Here is a 22591-nt window from a genome sequence, read left to right as displayed (position 1 = left end):
TTTGGGAACGGCCCGTAAAACTAAGATTCGTCGTACGATGGATTCTACGATCAACTTAGGCTTACGACGCTTTGGGAAACGCAGCCCAGGCCTGTGCTTTTATACCTCACCTCTCTGCCTCCTCAGAGGGCCTCCTCCTCACTGGGCCCCCTCACAGGGCCCCCTCAGAGGCCCCCCTCAGAGGGCCCCCTCAGAGGCCCCCCCCCCTCAGAGGGCCCCCTCAGAGGCCCCCCCCTCAGAGGGCCCCCTCAAAGGGCTGTCCTACCTGAAGCATCTCCACTCCCAGCAGCAGACGGATGAGACTCTCCTGGAACGAGCTGAGGCAGCTGTACCAGACACAAGCACACAAGCTGTCAGTTACCGACCAACACTCCCACATTATACACAAAAACAATGGCTATAAGCTGTTGTTCAAAACTGGATGCCAGTAAAGTATCTTAGCTGCGTGTTCAGACATCCCAACCTGCAAGAACTCACTTCTGGGAGGTTACTTCCCCCTCCAGCCACGCACACCCTCCTTCGATGATTTGGGATGTCTGTGTTTTTGTACCCGAGTGTCTGTTGAACGTAAATAATTTCTACCTTGATGCTCCGTCCGCCTGACGCGGAACACACGGCAGGAGACAGTTCTTAAATCTTGCGGGGTCTTCGATGTGGGCTTCCAGCCCCGTGATGAACTCCTTGACAATCTGTCGGACGAGTGGGTCATACATTGCTCGGTTATTCTATGCTGTTATGATAAAACTGCAAATGCGTTTGTCTAGTAGTTAGCAGTTGAAGAAAACACTCACTTCTGGGTATCTCGGACTCTTGCGCAGCTGTTGTTGCAATCTTTTATGGAAAACAACTTGGTCCACAGCTTGGGGAACAGATATTGTCCATCAATGTAATATCGGTAGCATCTGTCATGTTCTATTGATACTGAGGTTGCCATGCTTACCCAGTTCATTGGATGCGCTACCCTGGCTCAGAGAAACACCTGCAGCCTGTAGGAACTGGATAAACACCGTCTCGTTGTTGTCGTGTTGAACACTGGTCTTGGAGGACTGACGCCCTGTTATCCGGCTTTTCTTGAACTCTGAAAGCGAGCATGCAGTTTAGGAGACAGTTACGGAATGCGCTGAATAAGTGACCCTCACCTTGTCTTGTGCCCTAAATTAGCTAAGCGTAATCAAAACATTGTTGTTACTTGATGCGTCAGTTGATGCAGCAGTTTCATCTTTATCCACGGAGGAACGTTTCTTCCTGTGCATCTTAACTGCAAGGAGTCTGGGATGTTGTCAGTGGTTTAATTAATCTGGAAGTGAAGGAAACAACGTTTAGTGCTAACGCGTTAGTCGCTAGCAATGCGAGTGGCTATGTCACAGCAAAATGACAACAAGGTAGCTGGGTATTCTATTACATGTGAATAGATACATAAATTAATCTCTACCTGTTTCGGAGTCACGCGAATCTCAAAGATTGGTAAAACTAGCACTACTAGTAACATCCAAGGAGATCACTCAGCCACCAGTGCAAGCGTAACCAAAACAGTAACTTTCGCGCCAATGTTTTGTAATGAAGTAAGGGATCTCAAGACAACTACCAACTGTACAGAGAGCGAAACTTTATAAAACATGAGTTTCACACATAATCAGTCTATATACAAGTAATTCTACTAATTAGCCCATAATTGATGAGACTCAATAGGTGGAAGTAGCTCAATAAATTATTTTGCAAAGATGTACAGTGTTTTTAGACGGTCCCTAAATACATTAACATTTCCTTGTGCGCAACAGTATAAAGTCTGGCTCCCCCTTCGTTCCTTCCCATTGTAAGCTACAGTATCAAGCTAACGGTATTTCCTGAGAAGAAACTATTCATGGCTGCCTCAAAGAAATTCTACGAGATGACGGCGAAGCTCTTAACAGGAGAACTGTTCAATTTCTCCTCTCTCCAGGGCAAGGTGGTGCTTATCGAGAACGTCGCTTCCCTCTGAGGTACGACCTCCAGGGATTACACCCAGATGAACGAGCTCCATGATCGGTACGCCGGCAAGGGGCTTGTGATTCTGGGAGTGCCCTGCAATCAATTCGGACATCAGGTAAGAGGAGAAGAGAATGTAGGCTGCGGTACAGGTGCGACTGAGCCGACATACTTCCTCAACACCTGCATACTTTGAACTTTATGGAGAAATATAGGCTATTGCCACTGCTCTGAAAGCTAGTAAAACAATATGTTCCCTTTGTGTATTGTAGAACCGCGTAGTCATTTACTTATTATTAGCCTATAACTTTTGCCTCTTTTTTTATCAAGCCATTATCATGAGCCCACAGCTAACTACTATTGCTTCTTTTCGTAGGAAAACTGTAACAACGAAGAGATCCTTTTGTCCTTGAAGTACGTCCGTCCTGGAAATGGCTTTGAGCCAAAGTTCCAGCTCCTGGGGAAGGTAGACGTGAACGGAAAGGACGCCGACCCCCTGTTCCAGTTCCTGAAGGAGAAACTGCAGTTCCCTAGCGACGATCCCATGTCCCTCATGGGAGACCCCAAGTGCATCATCTGGAGTCCCGTCTGCAGGAACGATGTCGCCTGGAACTTCGAGAAGTTTCTCATCGGCCCTGACGGAGAACCTTTCAAGAGGTACAGCCGGAGGTTCCTAACCAGCAACATTGAGGGCGACATCAAGAAGCTCCTTAACCTTGCTAATTAAAGAGTCCCTAGTCTTGTTCACGCAGAAGCTGTGTTGTTCACATTTAGGGACGTTTAGCGACACATTAAATGGGAACATTCATTTATATCCATCAGAGTAGATGGTGTGTTTTCTACCGTCCAAACTATCAATGACGATGACTTATGCTTTCTGACCACCTGTGCTTCTGTATGTGGGACATTTACTGTATGAAGACATCCTTTGAAACCAAATGTATTGAGAGGGATCTCTGATGAAATGTAAAGGCCTTCGCATTACAGTTGTACTGTGTCCACGAAAAGCATAAGGCATCATGTAAATGACAAATAAATGGTTGAATGAACGTGGTGTTTGGCCTCTTTTTTGAAGTGCCGTAGAGTGGTTTTCAAACCTGTCCTCAAGTAGTCTAGCACCTGTCATGCATGATTTAGATGTGTCCCTGCTCCAACACACCTGATTCAAATAAATAGGTCGTTATCTAGCTCTAAAAGCCTGGTAACGACCATTTTGAATCAGGTGTGTTGGAGCAGGGAAACATCTAAAACATGCAGGAAAGGTGGTACTTGAGGACAAGTTTGAGAACCACTGCCGTAGACTGAACTGGTGTGAGCAAGGTATGCTGGGAACATGATCGAATGGTTTCAGGAGGGGGTGGGGATGGGACTTTCCAAGAATTGCAAACAGCTTAGCGCGTGCAAGTCACGGTGAGAAGCCGTATTTCTCCGTTCCTTGATAAAAAAAAAAACTTAATTTAACTGTTGCTCTTCAAGTTGCACAGTTCGGAATTGGCTCATTTGGGCCAATAAACCAATGTTTTCTGAACAGTTTAGTCATGTACCACGACCAAGGTCCCACAAACATGCTGAGTCCTTGTTGCGGGGTCGTCGGCTTGACGGTCTTCATTCGTGGTTGGTGATTTGTCAGCTGGCCAAGGAGCGAGACCAGGCCCGAATAGAACCCAGGATGTTCAGTCACAGCTTGAGGACGTTACGAAATGTCTTATCTATGGGAGCAAAAGGTTATTGAGGAAGTGAAAGCCAACAGTTTGCAGAGTGATTCAGTACTTTTTGGAAAGAGGATGTAATGTTTCATAATTGAAAACAAAGGTGATTTCACAATGGTACTGATATAAAGCAATACACCTCAATATACTTCCAAGCAGGTGCTGTAAAACTACACATGAGCCATATTTAAGTTTCAGGCTTGTTCAGATGGCTTTGTACATCGAAGATACTTACTGTATTGTCCTTTAGTTTTTTTTTCTCCATTATCAATCTCTTCCAAAAGAAACGTCCAAACATGTGTCCAAACATCCTTTTAAGCCTTCCAATCTTTATTGTATTTTCAATCCAAATAACTTCCCATTAAAAACAAATATTGCAGATATGGGCAATATGATAAATATAAGGACAGAGTTATGTATCTATCTCAAATATTGTGATTATTTACATCTAATAAATATTTTTAACAGCAAACTTAAACTGAAGTGTAGAAGTCGCTCATGATTTAAAGAAAAATGTAGATATGTTTTTGGACAGCTGAATGTTTTTTTGTTGTTTTTCACTGACTCTAGCGGAATATTACAGAGATAATATAAAGCTTTTCTATTCATTGGCATAAATATGGTTATAGTAATCAAAGTTCTCATCTCAGATGGGCCGCGTCGTTAGAGGGGTGTGTCGTGTGACAGACCTCTCTCTGACCATGCTGCAGTGACACATGGGAAAAGCACAAGACAAAAGCCAAGGTGCATTAACTTCATCTTTTTTTTTTATCCATAGAAGGTGTCAATGGTTATGTTCTCACAAGACTATTGGCTACTGAATCTGGGGTTGGTGATTGTAGAGACACTAGCTGCTGACGAATATTCTACTGTATTATGGCCATGTCACCAACAGCCTTCTTCTCAAACAACACATGTAGCTGGCATCAGCCAGCTTTGTATGGAGTACCAAGCTACAGCACATAGCAACAAAATCATTTGTTTAACTTGTTTGTATTACTCGTTACTCTAACTGAATGTTGCCATTGACAAACAAGACTTATCTATAACATTTTATTTTCAATAGCGATTTCGTTGGCCAAGTCATTTGGAAAAAGACTAAAAGCTGGACAGCAGGTGCCTGTGCCCACCAAAACACACAGATCATTCACTCACTGCTCTCCCATTCCTATTGATGACATAAGATTGCTTATTGTTGATCGTCAGCAGGTTCAAGTAAAAAAACTAAATTCAAGCACCACTTTCTTTACTGGTCTGAAGTCAACTTCACTCCACGTGCTTTTGTAGATATTGAAAACAGCCATACGAATGCAGAGCTGCAACACTGTACAATATAAGCCATCTGCACGTGTGCCAGGGGGTAGCAATGAAGTCGAGCTTTCAACCAATAGCTGTGAGATCTCTATGCTATGGCCTTATCATACATCCCACATATTCACACTTTCCAAATGCAAACAAAACAAAAAAGGTTTTAACCATGAAATCCTGTGACAACTAAAAGTTCCTCCTCTTCAAACAGGTTGCAAAACCAAAGGCCGCTGTAGCAGTGTGTGTGTGAGTGTGTGTGTGTGTATGTGTCAAGAGACGTTTTTTGTTAACTGGATTATTTCCCCTTGAGTCAGGGTGTATGAAAGAAACAGGAGCTAGCTAGCATGCTAGGCTTAATAACGAGCCGTCGATCGGCTGGGGGGGGGGGGGGGGGGGGGAGTGAAAGCTCTCCATCTGTAGATAACCCAAGGGTCAGTAAACGAGGGGGGGGGGGGTGAGAGAGGGGGAGGAAGGGGTGGGGTGGTGAGAGAGGGGGAGGAAGGGAGTTCACACAGACAAAACAACCTGGACACAGCAACACACCATCTCTTAGACCAATAGGAGTGTGTCTGCAGCGAGCTGAGACACCTCGAGCTGACTAGATCAAATCTCCACGCGTCTGGTTAAGGTCACCCGTCAGTCAGAGCCACGTGCTGACCCCTGAGCTCATCGCAATGTTACGAGCATGTTTGCATAAATTCTCCAAAACCTGAAAGGCTAACAAACATGACCTTTCTCTCATCCCGACCCTCCAGCCTCACACAAAGAGAGTTGGTACATTCCCTTTCCATGTATAATTTGGAACGCTTTGGTTGAAAACAAAATTTGGCTTTTTTTATTTTCGAACTTTTCTAGCGGGTAAAACAGAAAAGTCTGCGTTAAATCACTATGCATTTTAGGTCACTTCTAACATTCTCATGTGTCCAGTGAGAGGATACTCCACCTTCTTCTATACTCCTCTCAGTTGTTCCCCCCCCCTCCCCCCAACATCAGCAGCTCCAGGAGGAAGTCTCTTAAGTTGCTCATCTGACAGACAAGGCGTTCCCATCTCCGTGACGATGTATATAAGATCATCAAAACAAAACACAGGGGTGCAGGGTGTGTGAGAAGGAATAATAATAATAATAATATTGACTCTGCAGTCTCACTGTCACTGAAGAAGCTTGGGTGTGTGTGTGTGTGTCAACGTGTCTCTTGTCGTGTCGTCGTCGTTTGCTTCAGTGCATGTCACGCCGCCGCCGGCCCCAGCGCCGCACGCTCAGTTGGTGTCCATGTGATAGTCGGCTGCTTCGGGGCCAGCGCCCCCCAGAGCGGGGGAGGCCGGCTTTAGGGGGGCGTCGCCTGCATCACGCCGCTGGTAGAAGAGCACGTAAGCAGCTTTTGTCTGAGGGGAAAGATGAGACGGCTGTGTCACCAGGAAGGATCCGGTTACACCGAGACACCACACCAGTGCTGGCAGGAAACCACCACTGACATCACCATGCTAAAGACACAAGCATTTAATAACTACTTGTTACTGCTAATAATAACCGTTTACTTCTGTGTGAGTACATGTAAAAACCAGAGTCAAACTCCTTGTGTGTGCAGACATGCTTGTCCTGTAAAGCTGAAGAAGTCTGTAAAGTTAGGAGTTCAACATCACATTAAACAATGTCAAAATGACATGATGGGTCAGAGAAGATGAACGTGGCTGTTGAAGAGGGAGGTGTGGAGGTGATCTTACCACTATCTGGTCCTCCGATGCAGCAGACACACTGCTGTCGTCAAAGTAGTGCCACTTGCCGTCCGCTTTGTTCTTGCCGTAGGCCGTGTCTGTTGGCAGAGAAAGAACATTTCAGCTCAACGCTTTCCAACACGTACCTTGTGGCAGGGTTTTTTTAGGTCAGCTAAGGATCTCCTCTGGAGGAATGTGTTAATTTACAGAACTGGATTACCCAATATTTTGCTGAGCAACATTACATGTTGGACTGTAAAGTTCTGAGGGTTTCCGCACATGGTGTGGAATACAGCTTTGAGCTCACCTTACTGGACGTGATCATGCCAGATTCTGTTGTTAACATAAACACTATCGGAGATCTTCAACCCTGGTCCTCAGGGCCCACTGTCCTGAAAGTTGGAGATGTTTATCTGCTCCAACACACCTGATTCAAATGAAGGGTCGTTATCAAGCTCAGCAGAAGCCTGATAACGACCCTTCATTTGAATCAGGTGTGATAAACAGCAGATAAACATGTCTAACTTTGAGGATGCTATTTCTACATTTAGCCATTTAGCAGATGCTCTTATCCAGAGCAATATTTCTATAACAGTTACGTGAACTGTGACAGGAAAGGCAGGGAGAGAAATAGATACTAGAGAGACAAGGAGAGAGGGGAAGGCATGCAGGAAAGAGCCCAGGCCGGATTTGAACCCAGGCCGCTGTGGTAAGGCCTCAGCCTACATGGCACGCAGTGAGGCCTCAGCCTACATGGCACGCAGTGAGGCCTCAGCCTACATGGCACGCAGTGAGGTCTCATTCTACAAGGTATAGGCACTAATCTGGTGAGCTACCAGGCCACCCAGTTCAATCTTACTCCAACCACAGCCGCCAGTGTCATTTACTCACAGTGGCCTCCGCCCATTCCTCCATAGTGGTTCGAGACAGCGATGAGGTCATAGATGTAGGGGCCGGCCTTGGGATCGCACACAAACTCAGACATGTTCAGGTCCCTACGGGCAAACAAGCAAACAGTCAGTCAGACGCACAAGGAAACAGTATTCTGTTTAATCTCTAAAATACAGACACTTGCTTGGCACAACTGTAGGTCGTTAAGCATAAACCTGGGTGTGTAGTTCTTATCCCAGGACTGACAGGTGATGTTGAAGGAGACAGAGAACAAAGAAGGCGTTGTGCTTTCCTCCTGCTCAGTAAGCATGAGTCACAACCAAGATGCTGGACGCAGCTAGCATAATACAGCTAGCATAATACAGCTAGCATAATACAGCTAGCATAATACAGCTAGCATAATACAGCTAGCATATTACAGCTAGCATATTACAGCCTCCTAGTTCCTGCTGGGTAGTGTGACTCATGAGGGGTCAGGGAACAAGGTCTGACAGGGTTACACACAGTTTTACATACAAACACACACACACACTTTTCATACCACTGCACGTTCCATCTACCACATACCAAAGAAACACTCATTACTGACTGTAAGGAGCTTTTGTGTCAGGTGAGATGACACCGTGAAAGCACATTGACTATTCAAAGCAGCCATTGTGCTGTGTCATTCTAGAGTTACATGTTTAGCCTCAGTGCTTACAGGTGAGAGAAGTGAGACTTCCTTCTAAAACAGAGGAAATAAAACTACAGTTCAAACAATGCAAATGAGCTCCTTCCAAAGTATGGATCCTGCTACTACTTAGCCTCGTAAAAATTGCACTGTCAAGTCCAGACCGATCATACATTCCCTTTAAATAAATCTTAATTTTGGAATAAGTATTTCAAAAAAGGTATGATTTAGAAAAAAGGATTAGTTATATCCAGCTTTGGGGATTTTAAAAGGTCCTGGCACTTCTGCTTCTTTGTGATGTTGTGTAGTAGACTGACAGGGGAGAGGGAGGACAGGGAGAGGGGAGACAGGGGAGAGAGAGGACAGGGGAGAGGGAGGACAGGGGAGAGGGAAGACAGGGGAGAGGGAGGACAGGGGAGAGGGAGGACAGGGGAGAGGGAGGACAGGGGAGAGGGAGGGAGGACAGGGGAGAGGGAGGACAGGGGAGAGGGAGGACAGGGGAGAGGGAGGACAGGGGAGAGGGAGGACAGGGGAGAGGGAGGGAGGACAGGGGAGAGGGAGGGAGGACAGGGGAGAGGGGGACAGGGGAGAGGGGGACAGGGGAGAGGGAGGACAGGGGAGAGGGAGGACAGGGGAGAGGGAGGACAGGGGAGAGGGAGGACAGGGGAGAGGGAGGACAGGGGGACAGGGGAGAGGGAGGACAGGGGAGAGGGGGACAGGGGAGAGGGAGGACAGGGGAGAGGGAGGACAGGGGAGAGGGAGGACAGGGGAGAGGGAGGACAGGGGAGAGGGAGGACAGGGGAGAGGGAGGACAGGGGAGAGGGAGGGAGGACAGGGGAGAGGGGGACAGGGGAGAGGGGGACAGGGGAGAGGGAGGACAGGGGAGAGGGGGACAGGGGAGAGGGAGGACAGGGGAGAGGGAGGACAGGGGAGAGGGGGACAGGGGAGAGGGAGGACAGGGGAGAGGGAGGGAGGACAGGGGAGAGGGGGACAGGGGAGAGGGAGGACAGGGGAGAGGGAGGACAGGGGAGAGGGAGGACAGGGGAGAGGGAGGGCAGGGGAGAGGGAGGACAGGGGAGAGGGAGGACAGGGGAGAGGGAGGGCAGGGGAGAGGGAGGACAGGGGAGAGGGAGGACAGGGGCGAGGGGGACAGGGGAGAGGGAGGACAGGGGAGAGGGGGAAAGGGGAGAGGGAGGACAGGGGAGAGGGAGGACAGGGGAGAGGGGGACAGGGGAGAGGGAGGGAGGACAGGGGAGAGGGAGGGAGGACAGGGGAGAGGGGGACAGGGGAGAGGGAGGACAGGGGAGAGGGAGGACAGGGGAGAGGGAGGACAGGGGAGAGGGAGGGCAGGGGAGAGGGAGGACAGGGGAGAGGGAGGACAGGGGCGAGGGGGACAGGGGAGAGGGAGGACAGGGGAGAGGGAGGACAGGGGCGAGGGAGGGAGGACAGGGGAGAGGGAGGACAGGGGAGAGGGAGGACAGGGGAGAGGGAGGACAGGGGAGAGGGGGACAGGGGAGAGGGAGGACAGGGGAGAGGGAGGGAGGACAGGGGAGAGGGAGGACAGGGGAGAGGGAGGACAGGGGAGAGGGAGGACAGGGGAGAGGGAGGACAGGGGAGAGGGAGGACAGGGGAGAGGGAGGACAGGGGAGAGGGAGGACAGGGGAGAGGGAGGACAGGGGCGAGGGAGGGAGGACAGGGGAGAGGGAGGACAGGGGAGAGGGAGGACAGGGGAGAGGGAGGACAGGGGAGAGGGAGGACAGGGGAGAGGGAGGACAGGGGAGAGAGAGGACAGGGGAGAGGGAGGACAGGGGAGAGGGAGGGAGGACAGGGGAGAGGGAGGGAGGACAGGGGAGAGGGAGGGAGGACAGGGGAGAGGGAGGACAGGGGAGAGGGAGGACAGGGGAGAGGGAGGGAGGACAGGGGCGAGGGAGGACAGGGGAGAGGGAGGACAGGGGCGAGGGAGGGAGGACAGGGGAGAGGGAGGACAGGGGAGAGGGAGGACAGGGGAGAGGGAGGACAGGGGAGAGGGAGGACAGGGAGGACAGGGGAGAGGGAGGACAGGGGAGAGGGAGGACAGGGGAGAGGGAGGACAGGGGAGAGGGAGGGAGGACAGGGGAGAGGGAGGACAGGGGAGAGGGAAGACAGGGGAGAGGGAGGACAGGGGAGAGGGAGGACAGGTAGGAAACAGCCCAGGCTGAAATCGAACCCGGGCCCCGGTGTGACGTGGCTGGTGTACCTGACAGGGAAGTCCACCACGGTGTCCAGCTTGTCTCTCCAGCAGCGGTTGTAGGAGAAGCGTTTCAGGTGGACCACCAGGATGCGAGGCAGCGACCACAGGTCAAACTTCTTGGTGGCCTGTTGGTGTTTCTTACAGGTGGGACAGTACCTGTGTGGACAGGTAGGCTGTTACACGGCTGGAGCAACACAGGAATTAAGTTGAAGAATCAAAACTGTTATGGGATTACAATACCAAGAACAGTTAGGGGGTCTGTTGTGTCAATCTTCTAGATGCAAATAGCCTCACTTTAAGTCCAAACTAGCATCTACAAGATCCCTCTAGTTAAGGATGTTTTCTTAGAGGGATTTGAACATGGGTGTACGTCTGTTCTCAAATGTGGGTGGGACAGTTTTATTAATAACTGAGGATGCGGCTGTTAAATCATGCAAAGTGGGAGGGATGAATTGGCCCTTTTCATGTATAATGAACCCTGGCACAAGACCCCAGGCAGGAGGTTACAGGCTGGTAGGAGGGCACGGGGGGGATTTGAACCCAGGCTCATGAAAAGGCCAGGCAGGAGGCGGGTGGTACCAGGGGTCATGCTCCCCCAGCGTCTCCATGGTGGTGAAGAGCTCAATGCACTCTCTCAGAGCCACGCTGGCCTTCTTCTTCTGCAGCTGCAGCATGCTGTCGTGCTTCTCATAAGCCTGCGTACGCAACACACACACACACATCAGAAACACAGTCAGAAACACACACGTCAGAAACACATATACACACACACACATATATCAGAAACACATACACACACATGCACAAGTTGAAGTACTGACTTCTTCCTCTCTGTCGTCGTAACACAGTTTCTTGGTGTCCGAGTCCCAGTCTATTGCCACGGTGGAATGTGCTGCGGAGACAAAAAGCTAGATGAAATTCTCGAGCAACGAGCTGAACGTTCACTTAACAACTAGGGATGCTCAGAATTAACCATGTACCCATTAACCAACAATACGATTGTTTACCGGTTAATAATATTGGTTATACAGTGTTGCCAATTTAGCGACGATGCTTCTAGATTAAGCAACTTTTCACATTCTCTAGGGACAAGGAAGTCGCATCTAGCGACAAATCTATATCGACTTTCTGCTACTTTGGCAATCTCTGTTTTCGTTGTTAAGCAGCAGCAAAATAACTGACTGTACTTCCATGTTGTTATAGCCACCAATCCTGTAGGTACAGCCAGCGCTCTGGATTCTATGGGATTTTGTTTTGTTGTCATTTATGCTGCTGTTTAATAATCAAACCCCTTTTTGGGGATTTTATTTATTTATTGTATTGGTATAATTTTTTGGACACTTATCTTGTCGTTTAACGGTTAATGGTCGTTAACGAGCGTCGGTTATCGTCAATTAATTTTCTTCAAAGTGAGCATCCCTAACAACAACAACAACAAAAACGCTTCACACGCTAATCAAGCCTCTGTGAAAAACTCCAAACCCAGCCAAGGCTGTGTGAATACTGACTGTTGAGTTTGAGGACGTTGCCGTCGCAAGGCAGGGGGCTGATGTTGGCGGTGCCGTAGGAGTTGACCATGCTGAAGGTGAAGAGTCTGGGAGGCCGGCTGCTGGACGGACGCTTCTTCCCACCGCTCTTCGGCCCGTTCTCCACGTCCGACGCCCCCCCTTCCTCCTCCTCCTCCTCCTCTTCCTCGCCCTCCTCCGATTGGCCGTTCTCCGGCTCGGGGCTCACCTGGTGCTCCATGGCCTCCTCCTCACCTGGAAACCGTGACGACCGCATTCGGATGAGACACGCTGGGTCGTAGCATGTAGGGCGTGGCTTTGATTTACAATATCTTTCTAAGGCTGTGGTGGTCTTGCTATTGGCCTGATATTCAGGACCTCAAATGCGACAGGAAATAACGGACTGAGCCTATCAGAAGCGAGGTATGAGGTCCCCGGCTGCTAGTGTTGGGTCGTTATAAGAGCTCTGCAGAAGCCTGATGAGGACCACTCATTAGAAGCAGATGAGCAGGAGCCAGGACACATCTAGAACTCCCTGGTCCTCAGGACCCACCCTCCTGCCTGTTCCCTCCTCCCACACAGCAGGTCAAAAAGAACGTGTGGTTATCGGGGTTTCAGCAGAGCTTAATAACGACCCATCCGTCTGAATCAGGAGTGTTTGGGAGCAGAGAAACATCTAAGACATGCAGGCCAGCGGCTGGAAGCCTGCATGTTTGGAGGCGTGGAGCTCACCCTCACACACTCCGTTGGGTCCGTTGCAGGTCCCTGCGTGGCTGCTGCCGTTGCTGGAGCCAGACGGTGGGCTGCCGCACTTGGCCGGCCCCGCGTTGTGATTGGACGTCGCCGTGGCCACCGTGGAGCACTCCGAGGCCTGGCTGCAGCTGGCGGAGGCCGAGGCCCGTGTCTCGCCACCGGGGCTCGCCACGCGCTTCACGTAGCGCCTGGGGACGGAGGAGGACAGGGAGCAGGGGGTTAGCCACATCGGGGAGCACAGGGGGTTAGCCACATCAGGGAGCACAGGGGGTTAGCAACATCGGGGAGCACAGGGGGTTATAGCCACATCAGGGAGCACAGGGGGTTAGCCACATCGGGTAGCACAGGGGGTTAGCCACATCGGGTAGCAGGGGGTTAGCCACATCGGGGAGCACAGGGGGTTAGCCACATCGGGAAGCACAGGGGGTTAGCCACATCGGGGAGCACAGGGTGTTAGCCACATCGGGGAGCACAGGGTGTTAGCCACATCGGGAAGCAGGGGGTTAGCCACATCGTGGAGCACAGGGGGTTAGCCACATCGGGGAGCACAGGGGGTTAGCCACATTGGGAAGCACAGGGGGTTAGCCACATCGGGAAGCAGGGGGTTAGCCACATCGGGTAGCAGGGGGTTAGCCACATCGGGGAGCACAGGGGGTTAGCCACATCGGGAAGCACAGGGGGTTAGCCACATCGGGGAGCACAGGGTGTTAGCCACATCGGGGAGCACAGGGTGTTAGCCACATCGGGAAGCAGGGGGTTAGCCACATCGGGTAGCAGGGGGTTAGCCACATCGTGGAGCACAGGGGGTTAGCCACATCGTGGAGCACAGGGGGTTAGCCACATCGGGGAGCACAGGGTGTTAGCCACATCGGGAAGCAGGGGGTTAGCCACATCGGGTAGCAGGGGGTTAGCCACATCGTGGAGCACAGGGGGTTAGCCACATCGGGGAGCACAGGGGGTTAGCCACATCGGGAAGCACAGGGGGTTAGCCACATCGGGAAGCACAGGGGGTTAACCACATCGGGGAGCACAGGGGGTTAGCCACATCGGGGAGCACAGGGGGTTAGCCACATCGGGAAGCACAGGGTTAGCCACATCGGGAAGCACAGGGGGTTATAGCCACATCGGGTAGCACAGGGGGTTATAGCCACATCGGGTAGCACAGGGGGTTAGCCACATCGGGGAGCACAGGGGGTTAGCCACATCGGAGGGCACAGGGGGTTAGCCACATCGGGGAGCACAGGGAGTTAGCCACATCGGGGAGCACAGGGGGTTAGCCACATCGGGGAGCACAGGGAGTTAGCCACATCAGGGAGCACAGGGGGTTAGCCACATAGGGGAGCACGGGGGGTTAGCCACCTCCTCAGGGACCCCCTGTCCTGCATGTCTCCCTGCTCCAACACACCTGGTTCAAATGAATGGGTCGTTATCAAGCTCAGCAGAAGCCTGGTAATGACATGTTCTTAGAAGCAGGTGTGTTGGAGCAAGGAAACATCTAGACCATGCAGGACAGGGGGGTCCCTGAGGACCAGGGTGGAGACCCACTATGGCAGAGGGTGTGTTAGCCCAAACAAGGAGAGTGTTAGCCAAATCGTCATCTTAGCATGTGGTAAACTTAATTACATTTGTGATGATTATATGCTAAAGTTCCACGGTATTACATTTACATTTATGCATTTTGCATTTAGCAGACGCTTTTATCCAAAGCGTAGATTAATGCGCATAAAACACAACGCGGAGCAATGCGCATAAAACACAACCCCCCACACACACCCCACTCACCCAATCCTTTCCAGCACTTTCTCGTAGAGAGTGTCTGCGACCAGGTTGTGCCTGGGCACAGTGATGAGCAGCGGCTGTCCAAACAGCATGGTGGCCGTGGAGCCCCCGGGGTGCTTGGAGTGGCGCTCCCTGAAGTACACCGGCAGGTTCATCCTCTCACTGTCCTCCTCCTGGACCTCGTACCTGGAACACCCCACACCAGACGATACACACACACGACCACCACGTACCAGCTCCTGTGTGTGTGTGTGTGTGAGGCTTACACAAAGATGTCATCTTTCTCCATGATCTGGTTGAGCCCGTCGTCTCGTCTGTAGATCTTGTGGAACCTGTGATTGTAAACGTCGGCCACCACCATCTGGACAAACGAGGAAAGCGGTTCACACCTCAACTACTGAGTGACAGCTAAAAAGGTATAGTTCACCCAAACAGGATATAATGGAGCTTGATGTTCGGGGGGGGGGGGGGGGGGGGGGGGGGGGGGGGGGGAGGGAGTCCTAATAATAATTCAGGTTCATTAGACCAACAGGAAAAGGGCTCATTCAGGTTCATTTGACCAACAGGAAAAGGGCAAAGCTCTCACGTTCTCTGCAGGGATGCCAGAGAGCCTGGACAGAGCTGCGCACAGGTCCGTCACTGCTCCCAGCTTGGGGACCACCACTCGGTACTGGGGGAGAGGTGGAGAGATGGGGGGAGGGCAGAGAGAGAGAGAGAACATTAACTGGACTACTCAGGGATTGACGCAGAATTACACTTGCACTTATAGTGATTCATGTTGTTTAATTGTAACTTGCTTAACTACATGCTCTTATGGTTCTTTCCTTTGGCACTTATTTTTGGTTGTTTACAAAGTGTGCTTCATGTTTTGGCTACCCACAATGTTTTTGGGGCTATCTTGTTGTTATTATCAGTGACCTATGCACTTTGTAAAGCTCTCTCTTGGAAGTCGCTTTAGATAAAAGCATCTGCTAAATGAATACATGTAATGTAAATGTAATGTAATACTGAGGTACACACACATGGGACATTTACAGATCCATCTGCAGCATACCAAGGAGGAATACTCTGTCATGATCTACCTATGTACAACACTAATGCTATTAATAACATATTTACACAAACAAGACAAATGTCTTCAGGGGCCATGCCTGACAAGATGTTGACTTACTAAGATTCCTTTCCATGTAAAAAAAACGAACAAAACAAAGGCATGTTCCAGAACAGCAGTGAGATGGGAGCGTACCTGCGTAGGTCTGGACTGGGGGTCGGAGCGAACTAGAAACACCTCCATGGTGCGATCCTTCTTCATGGGCAAAGGCAGCGTGAGGTAGCAGAAAGGGTCAAAGGTCACGGAGACTTTGGAGCACTCCGGACACACCAGGGTGGACTTGAAGAGGCCGTGAAAGATGTCCACGATGATGGAGTCGTTCCGCAGCCGGTGGTTACTCCAGGCCTCCTTAGCTACAATCTGAGATAGCACGACCCAGGTTACCATCTAGTAAAGGACACACACGCTGAGCCTTGCACACACACTCTCCGTAGCCAGGACAGGTGTGTGTGTGTGTGTGTGTGTGTGTGTGCACCTCGTCGGGCCGGCCCTCTGCGTCTCTCAGGGCAAGGTAAGGCTTCTTCTTGACACGGTTCAGGTCCTCGTGGAGGCCATCCAGCAGGAAGGCCAGAAGCTCCTGAGAATCCTGCTGCTGGTAGCCCGAAAACTGGGGGGCGAAGCGCCCCACCTGGGTCTAACACAAAACACGGAGGGGGGGGGGGGGGGGGGGGGGGGGGGGGGGGTAATCAGAACCACGGGAACCAGGAACATTGTAAGTGAACTTGGGAAAAAGTCAGCTGGGTATCAAGGGCTGGCGGTGGGGCGGCTCACTTTGAAGGTGCGGGGGGCTACGTAGCTGCTCCGGCTGAGCCACATCTGCTTGACCAGGTCTGCGTAGGCCTCTGCGATCTCCCCCCTCATCCCAAGTGGGTTCTCCCGGTTGATCTCTGCCTCGTACTGGTCGTCCAGGAAGTATTCAGTGAGGGGGGACGCATTGCTCAGGCACTGTGGTGCAGGTGGAAAATACACGGTTTAGAAGTGAACGGCGCTCTGTCAGTCTGTTTGTGTGTGTGTGTGTGTTTGCGTGTGACCGCTTGTACCTGGAGGGCAGAGTTCATAAAGCAGGTGTTGCCTAGGTTACTGAGGCCACATAAGCCAGGTTGGGATGCCGACTCTCTGTAGTTGTAGGAGGAGCTGTAGGAGTTGTATCCCCCCAATCTATTGGAGGAGAGTAGATGTCAATCAAAGGGATTGACCAGTCACAGAAACAACCAATAAGACACACAGAACTTCAACACCATAACAAGAACTCCAGCCAAGACCCAGCTCACAATCTTAGCCTGAGGATGATTAACGTAAGATTAGCTACTAGCAGTGGAAAAAACCCAACAGTAAACGAAGCATCCTGCTCAACAAACAGCTAGCATAGCTTAGCGTCCTGCTTAACGATTAGCTAGCATAGCTTAGCATCTCATGCTCAGCGAATAGTTAGCATAGCTTAGCATCTAACGAGGCTTGTGAAGTGTCCGTGCCTGTTTCCAGAGGAGGAGCTGTTGTTCAGCGTGTAGCCTGAGCTGCTGCTGCTGTCTCCATTAGTGACGGTGGAGGAGATGGGTGCTGAGGAGGTGGAGGAGGTGGGTGCTGAGGAGAGCTTTGGGGAGGTAGTGAAATTCCTGGAGGTTGCTGTACTAGATCTGGAGGGGAACACGCAGAGACAAGTTATACAATCAAACCTCTGCGATGAAGACTTTAATATCAGTGTTTATCCTTCAACCGTATGGCCGGTGAGCGTTGCTTGAATTGAATATCTAGGAGCAAATTCTGTGCTCGGCGTAGCCATAGTTTATATGAACATAGAATGTGGTAGCATACGGATGATATGCCTTGATATTAACCCTAACAGTAACCCTTGATATTAACCCTAACAGTAACCCTTGATATTAACCCTAACAGTAACCCTTGATATTAACCCTAACAGTAACCCTTGATATTAACCCTAACAGTAACCCTTGATATTAACCCTAACAGTAACCCTTGATATTAACCCTAACAGTAACCCTTGATATTAACCCTAACAGTAACCCTTGATATTAACCCTAACAGTAACCCTTGATATTAACCCTAACAGTAACCCTTGATATTAACCCTAACAGTAACCCTTGATATTAACCCTAACAGTAACCCTTGATATTAACCCTAACAGTAACCCTTGATATTAACCCTAACAGTAACCCTTGATATTAACCCTAACAGTAACCCTTGATATTAACCCTAACAGTAACCCTTGATATTAACCCTAACAGTAACCCTTGATATTAACCCTAACAGTAACCCTTGATATTAACCCTAACAGTAACCCTTGATATTAACCCTAACAGTAACCCTTGATATTAACCCTAACAGTAACCCTTGATATTAACCCTAACAGTAACCCTTGATATTAACCCTAACAGTAACCCTTGATATTAACCCTAACAGTAACCCTTGATATTAACCCTAACAGTAACCCTTGATATTAACCCTAACAGTAACCCTTGATATTAACCCTAACAGTAACCCTTGATATTAACCCTAACAGTAACCCTTGATATTAACCCTAACAGTAACCCTTGATATTAACCCTAACAGTAACCCTTGATATTAACCCTAACAGTAACCCTTGATATTAACCCTAACAGTAACCCTTGATATTAACCCTAACAGTAACCCTTGATATTAACCCTAACAGTAACCCTTGATATTAACCCTAACAGTAACCCTTGATATTAACCCTAACAGTAACCCTTGATATTAACCCTAACAGTAACCCTTGATATTAACCCTAACAGTAACCCTTGATATTAACCCTAACAGTAACCCTTGATATTAACCCTAACAGTAACCCTTGATATTAACCCTAACAGTAACCCTTGATATTAACCCTAACAGTAACCCTTGATATTAACCCTAACAGTAACCCTTGATATTAACCCTAACAGTAACCCTTGATATTAACCCTAACAGTAACCCTTGATATTAACCCTAACAGTAACCCTTGATATTAACCCTAACAGTAACCCTTGATATTAACCCTAACAGTAACCCTTGATATTAACCCTAACAGTAACCCTTGATATTAACCCTAACAGTAACCCTTGATATTAACCCTAACAGTAACCCTTGATATTAACCCTAACAGTAACCCTTGATATTAACCCTAACAGTAACCCTTGATATTAACCCTAACAGTAACCCTTGATATTAACCCTAACAGTAACCCTTGATATTAACCCTAACAGTAACCCTTGATATTAACCCTAACAGTAACCCTTGATATTAACCCTAACAGTAACCCTTGATATTAACCCTAACATTAACCCTTGATATTGGAAGAGCCTTTTGTCGTTAGTGAGCCTAATTCCAGCTTGATAATAAGGCCATGTGATATTGAGACTTACTTTGGATGGGAAGCTTGTCTAGGCCAACTGCCGTCCTCATTCTTGCGTTCGATCACAAGCACCTATGTATGGGCAACAAGCCAGATGAACGTTGTCAGGTGAGCTGGTCCACCCATCAAACAAACACAACCTGCCCTGGCAAACATTCCTGTGTGTTTCAAATACTCAAATAGTCTGTCTGTGATGACGCCTGGTGGCACACAGACACCCAGCAAACATACCAGCCAATCAGATCTCAGCAACGTCTGATGTCATTCCCGAAATTAACAAATGCTATTGTAACCCTGAGCTTGGTTTGTTAGTGTGAGGGTTATCAGCAGGGCGGAGGTCAGTTTGGAGGGTCTACCCTCGTCTGGGGTGAGGTTCTGTACCTGGCCCTGGGTTAGGGTGAGGCGTGTGTCTGTACCTGGGGGGTGAGGGGTGTGTTCTGTACCTGGGGGGGAGGGGTGTGTTCTGTACCTGGGGGTGAGGGATGTGTTCTGTACCTGGGGGGTGAGGGGTGTGTTCTGTACCTGGGGGGTGAGGGGTGTGTTCTGTACCTGGGGGGTGAGGGATGTGTTCTGTACCTGGGGAGTGAGGGGTGTGTTCTGTACCTGGGGGGTGAGGGGTGTGTTCTGTACCTGGGGGGGGGGGGTGTGTGTTCTGTACCTGGGGGGTGAGGGGTGTGTTCTGTACCTGGGGGGTGAGGGGTGTGTTCTGTACCTGGGGGGTGAGGGGTGTGTTCTGTACCTGGGGGGTGAGGGGTGTGTTCCGTACCTGGCCCTGGAAGAGACCGGCATCCTGCACGGTGCTGTCTGGCTTGTTCAGCTGCTCGTACGTGTTGCTCATGTACTTGTTCCACAGCCGGGTCTCGCTCCCGGACGGGATCTCAAACAACAACCTCATTTCCTTCTCTATGGTGTCTGAGAGCAGCCAATGTGGCAGATATAAATGCAATAAGGCAGGTGGGTGGGGGGGGGGGGGGGGGGGAGAAGTTAACAGATTTGCAACATTAAGTACCAGCTGTTCATATACAGACAATTAACACTGACACTCAAAATTATTTAAATAGTGAATTTGAAATCTTTCCAGACATTTCCCTGTGACAACGGGCATTCTCTCACCTATGGTGTCGGCTTTGCTGAAGTGACGCGTAACCACATTGTCCATGTTGTTATTCTCACACAGGTTTAATTCCAACAGGTAGACTTCCACCTTACAGTGCTTCACAAACATGCCATGTTCCACCACCTGGGTGAAAAAGGTAACCGTTTAGAGACGAGTACAGACAGATCACAGTCCGTGGAATACAAAGAGTCTATCGTGGGAGGAAAAAATCATATGTATTTTTTCATTTTCTTTTTTCATTTCAGTCACACCTTTCTAACGATGGGCTGCTGGTCTTCCAGGCACCCGTACCAGTGGACCAGCTTGTTCCAGGCCTCTGTGGGGACCAGGACATAATCCAGCTCATCTATTAGGTGCTCCTTCAAGATTTGGGTCTCTTGGTCTGCAAATCAAAACAGAAAGTGTCATAGCGTACGCAGCTACTGACTAAGATAACACTTCTGATAGGGGACTTGATTGAAAAGTCAAACATGACAAGAGGTGCATCTCAACATTACCAACTCTGCCTTTAACATTTTGTACAACCCAAACCCAGTGCCTCCCTTACCTGAGAACAACCCAGAGTTGTCGATGGGTCCTGGATAGAGACTGTGCTCTCCAACGTTGTACATATCCCAGCTGTCAAAGCCCACATACTTCTTCCACTGTTTAAACCATCTGCTGTCAATCAGGAACCTGAAAAAAGACATATGACTTGATAAGGGAAACCAGGCAAATATGAGCTACAGTGTATTTTAATGATACCTGAAACTAAAACCTACCCTAGGACTGGTAGACATAAGACAAAGCTTAGTAAGACTGTCTTCTCACATTTTGTTAGCTGTCCAAAACCCAAAATATTTCTTTACTGTTGTGTCTTCCAAAACTCAGCCAAGATATTATGCAACACCTCCTGAACAAACAGCCTTATGCTGTAGGTAATCATTGCAGATATAGTAACAGCAAGCTGGGATGTCCTAATCTCATCCCAAGAAGGAATCTCCTCCACAGCATAAGCTTGTTAGCAACATTTTACAGTCCAACGTACATAAGTAAAACTTAACTCTATGGCACAACTTTCCATTAAGCAACTAGACATATACTAATTGGGTTTCAGTGTTTACAGTGCAACTGTAACTTTAACACCGACTTGGGCTGGTGGAAATTAGGCCATACGGCCCAATGATGTTGACCAATCTTAAATTCCATTTGGTTGAGTACCTCATAACAATGTATACAAACTGCTGATATCAAGGCATGTTGAACTTAGCTAGGGTGTTGGTGTTTTGTTAGCCCATTAGTCTATTCCGACGCCTACTTTCCATTCACGAGTATGACTTATTGTATAGTAGTACTTGACAATGTTGCTGAAGACTATACAAAACTATGGACAAACTCAACACTTAACTGTCAAGGAAACCGTTCCTGGGCTTTATCCAGTTCCAATGACAAAGCACTCGTCAGCTAGCTAGCTCAGTCGCAGTCATTGCAGTTCTACACATTGAACCGGGGCCTGCTAAGGCTCAACCATCATCGTCATATTGTAACTCGCTTGTTAGCTAATTTATGTAATTTTGGCAGCAAAGACTGTGATTGTGTAGCAGTAAATCAAGAATGTGAATAGTGTCCTGTCTTGGTAGTTAAAGATAATGATACAGCAACCCATTTTTTTGTTTTCGTTTACCGTTAACCATTAATGTTGTCTAGCTAGATGGGTAGGCTAGCTCAGTTAACGTTAGCTGGCTAACTGTACTAATGTTAGTTTGCATGTCTCTGTGAAATGTGGTCCAACTGCTGATATCAAGCCATTTCCTGTTCGATGGAAACCGGTTTATCGTTTCTGAATGGCCTAAGCTAGCTAACCTAGCCAGCATTAGCTATAGTGATAACACCAGAGCGAATGGTTAGCAGCTAACGCTAGGTAGCCTCCCTTAACGTCAACCCTATGGCTGGAAAGTTAGCTAGCACTAGCAAACGAGCTGTCTGGTACCAGCGTAGTGAGCTAAGGTTAGCTCGCTAGCATGGACAGCTAACAACCTAGCTAGCTGGCTAACTATAATTTCTAAACACTTGCCGTTCCGATCTTACCATTCGTCGCCCCTTCGAAGAGTTGTTTTGAGAAGTGTTCCGATAGTCTGTTTTTGACTTTCTGTTGAAGGCGTCGGTATCTGCGTGGCTACCGGCTCCGGATCGGAGTCTGTCGCGTTACCCGACTCGGGTCCGCCTCCCTCGGCCATCATGAAATGAGTAAACCGGGATCGGGAACGCGCAGTACGAATAGCAGATGCGGATGCACAACAGAAGCACTTGCAGTTCTTTGACAATTTCCGATTTTAGACAGTGGAGGCGCCAGTTGAGTTGGCAGTGGACATAAAATAGTGTTTTAGTACTAGTTATCGAGCTCTACAGATAACAGAGGAATACAAGTAAAGTATGTAGTTGGTTGGTTGTTTTGCTAGCAAGCTAGCTAATGACGTCACTTGCCAGCTATTT

The 22591-nt window shown here is 49.1% G+C and overlaps 3 protein-coding genes across 4 annotated transcripts; 1 reads left to right on the top strand and 2 right to left on the bottom strand.

Moving 5' to 3' along the window:
• Positions 1-235: 235 nt before the first annotated feature.
• On the bottom strand, positions 236-1698 carry fancd2 (FA complementation group D2). Its single transcript, XM_047026481.1, has 6 exons — positions 1433-1698; positions 1190-1297; positions 941-1078; positions 792-859; positions 583-689; positions 236-326 (listed from the first exon to the last, which is right to left on the bottom strand). The coding sequence occupies exons 2-6, from the start codon at positions 1251-1253 to the stop codon at positions 236-238; spliced, it is 468 nt and encodes a 155-aa protein (XP_046882437.1). The 5' UTR covers positions 1254-1297; positions 1433-1698.
• Positions 1699-1788: 90 nt separating this feature from the next.
• gpx1b (glutathione peroxidase 1b) lies at positions 1789-3014 on the top strand. Its single transcript, XM_047025000.1, has 2 exons — positions 1789-2083; positions 2342-3014. The coding sequence occupies exons 1-2, from the start codon at positions 1862-1864 to the stop codon at positions 2690-2692; spliced, it is 573 nt and encodes a 190-aa protein (XP_046880956.1). The 5' UTR covers positions 1789-1861; the 3' UTR covers positions 2693-3014.
• A 964-nt stretch (positions 3015-3978) lies between these two features.
• Positions 3979-22363, bottom strand: usp4 (ubiquitin specific peptidase 4 (proto-oncogene)). 2 transcript variants are annotated; one of them, XM_047025124.1, is made up of 22 exons: positions 22187-22363; positions 20667-20794; positions 20371-20501; positions 20116-20242; positions 19769-19914; positions 19013-19074; positions 17108-17269; positions 16676-16793; positions 16407-16580; positions 16111-16269; positions 15771-15995; positions 15111-15194; positions 14791-14885; positions 14528-14710; positions 12725-12933; positions 11996-12247; positions 11309-11379; positions 11067-11182; positions 10494-10643; positions 7588-7691; positions 6706-6794; positions 3979-6366 (listed from the first exon to the last, which is right to left on the bottom strand). In XM_047025124.1, the coding sequence occupies exons 1-22, from the start codon at positions 22336-22338 to the stop codon at positions 6241-6243; spliced, it is 3063 nt and encodes a 1020-aa protein (XP_046881080.1). In that variant the 5' UTR covers positions 22339-22363; the 3' UTR covers positions 3979-6240. The 2 variants fall into 2 exon arrangements, with proteins under 2 accessions (XP_046881080.1, XP_046881081.1); XM_047025125.1 differs by lacking the exons at positions 19769-19914; positions 20116-20242; positions 20371-20501; positions 20667-20794; positions 22187-22363 and adding an exon at positions 19384-19388.
• Between the last annotated feature and the right edge of the window lie 228 nt (positions 22364-22591).

The sequence above is a fragment of the Hypomesus transpacificus genome, chromosome 9 (assembly GCF_021917145.1).
Source record: "Hypomesus transpacificus isolate Combined female chromosome 9, fHypTra1, whole genome shotgun sequence".
NCBI classification, from domain to species: Eukaryota; Metazoa; Chordata; class Actinopteri; order Osmeriformes; family Osmeridae; genus Hypomesus; species Hypomesus transpacificus.
Note: the sequence above shows the minus strand (reverse complement) of the source record. Positions and strands in the feature narration are given on the sequence as shown.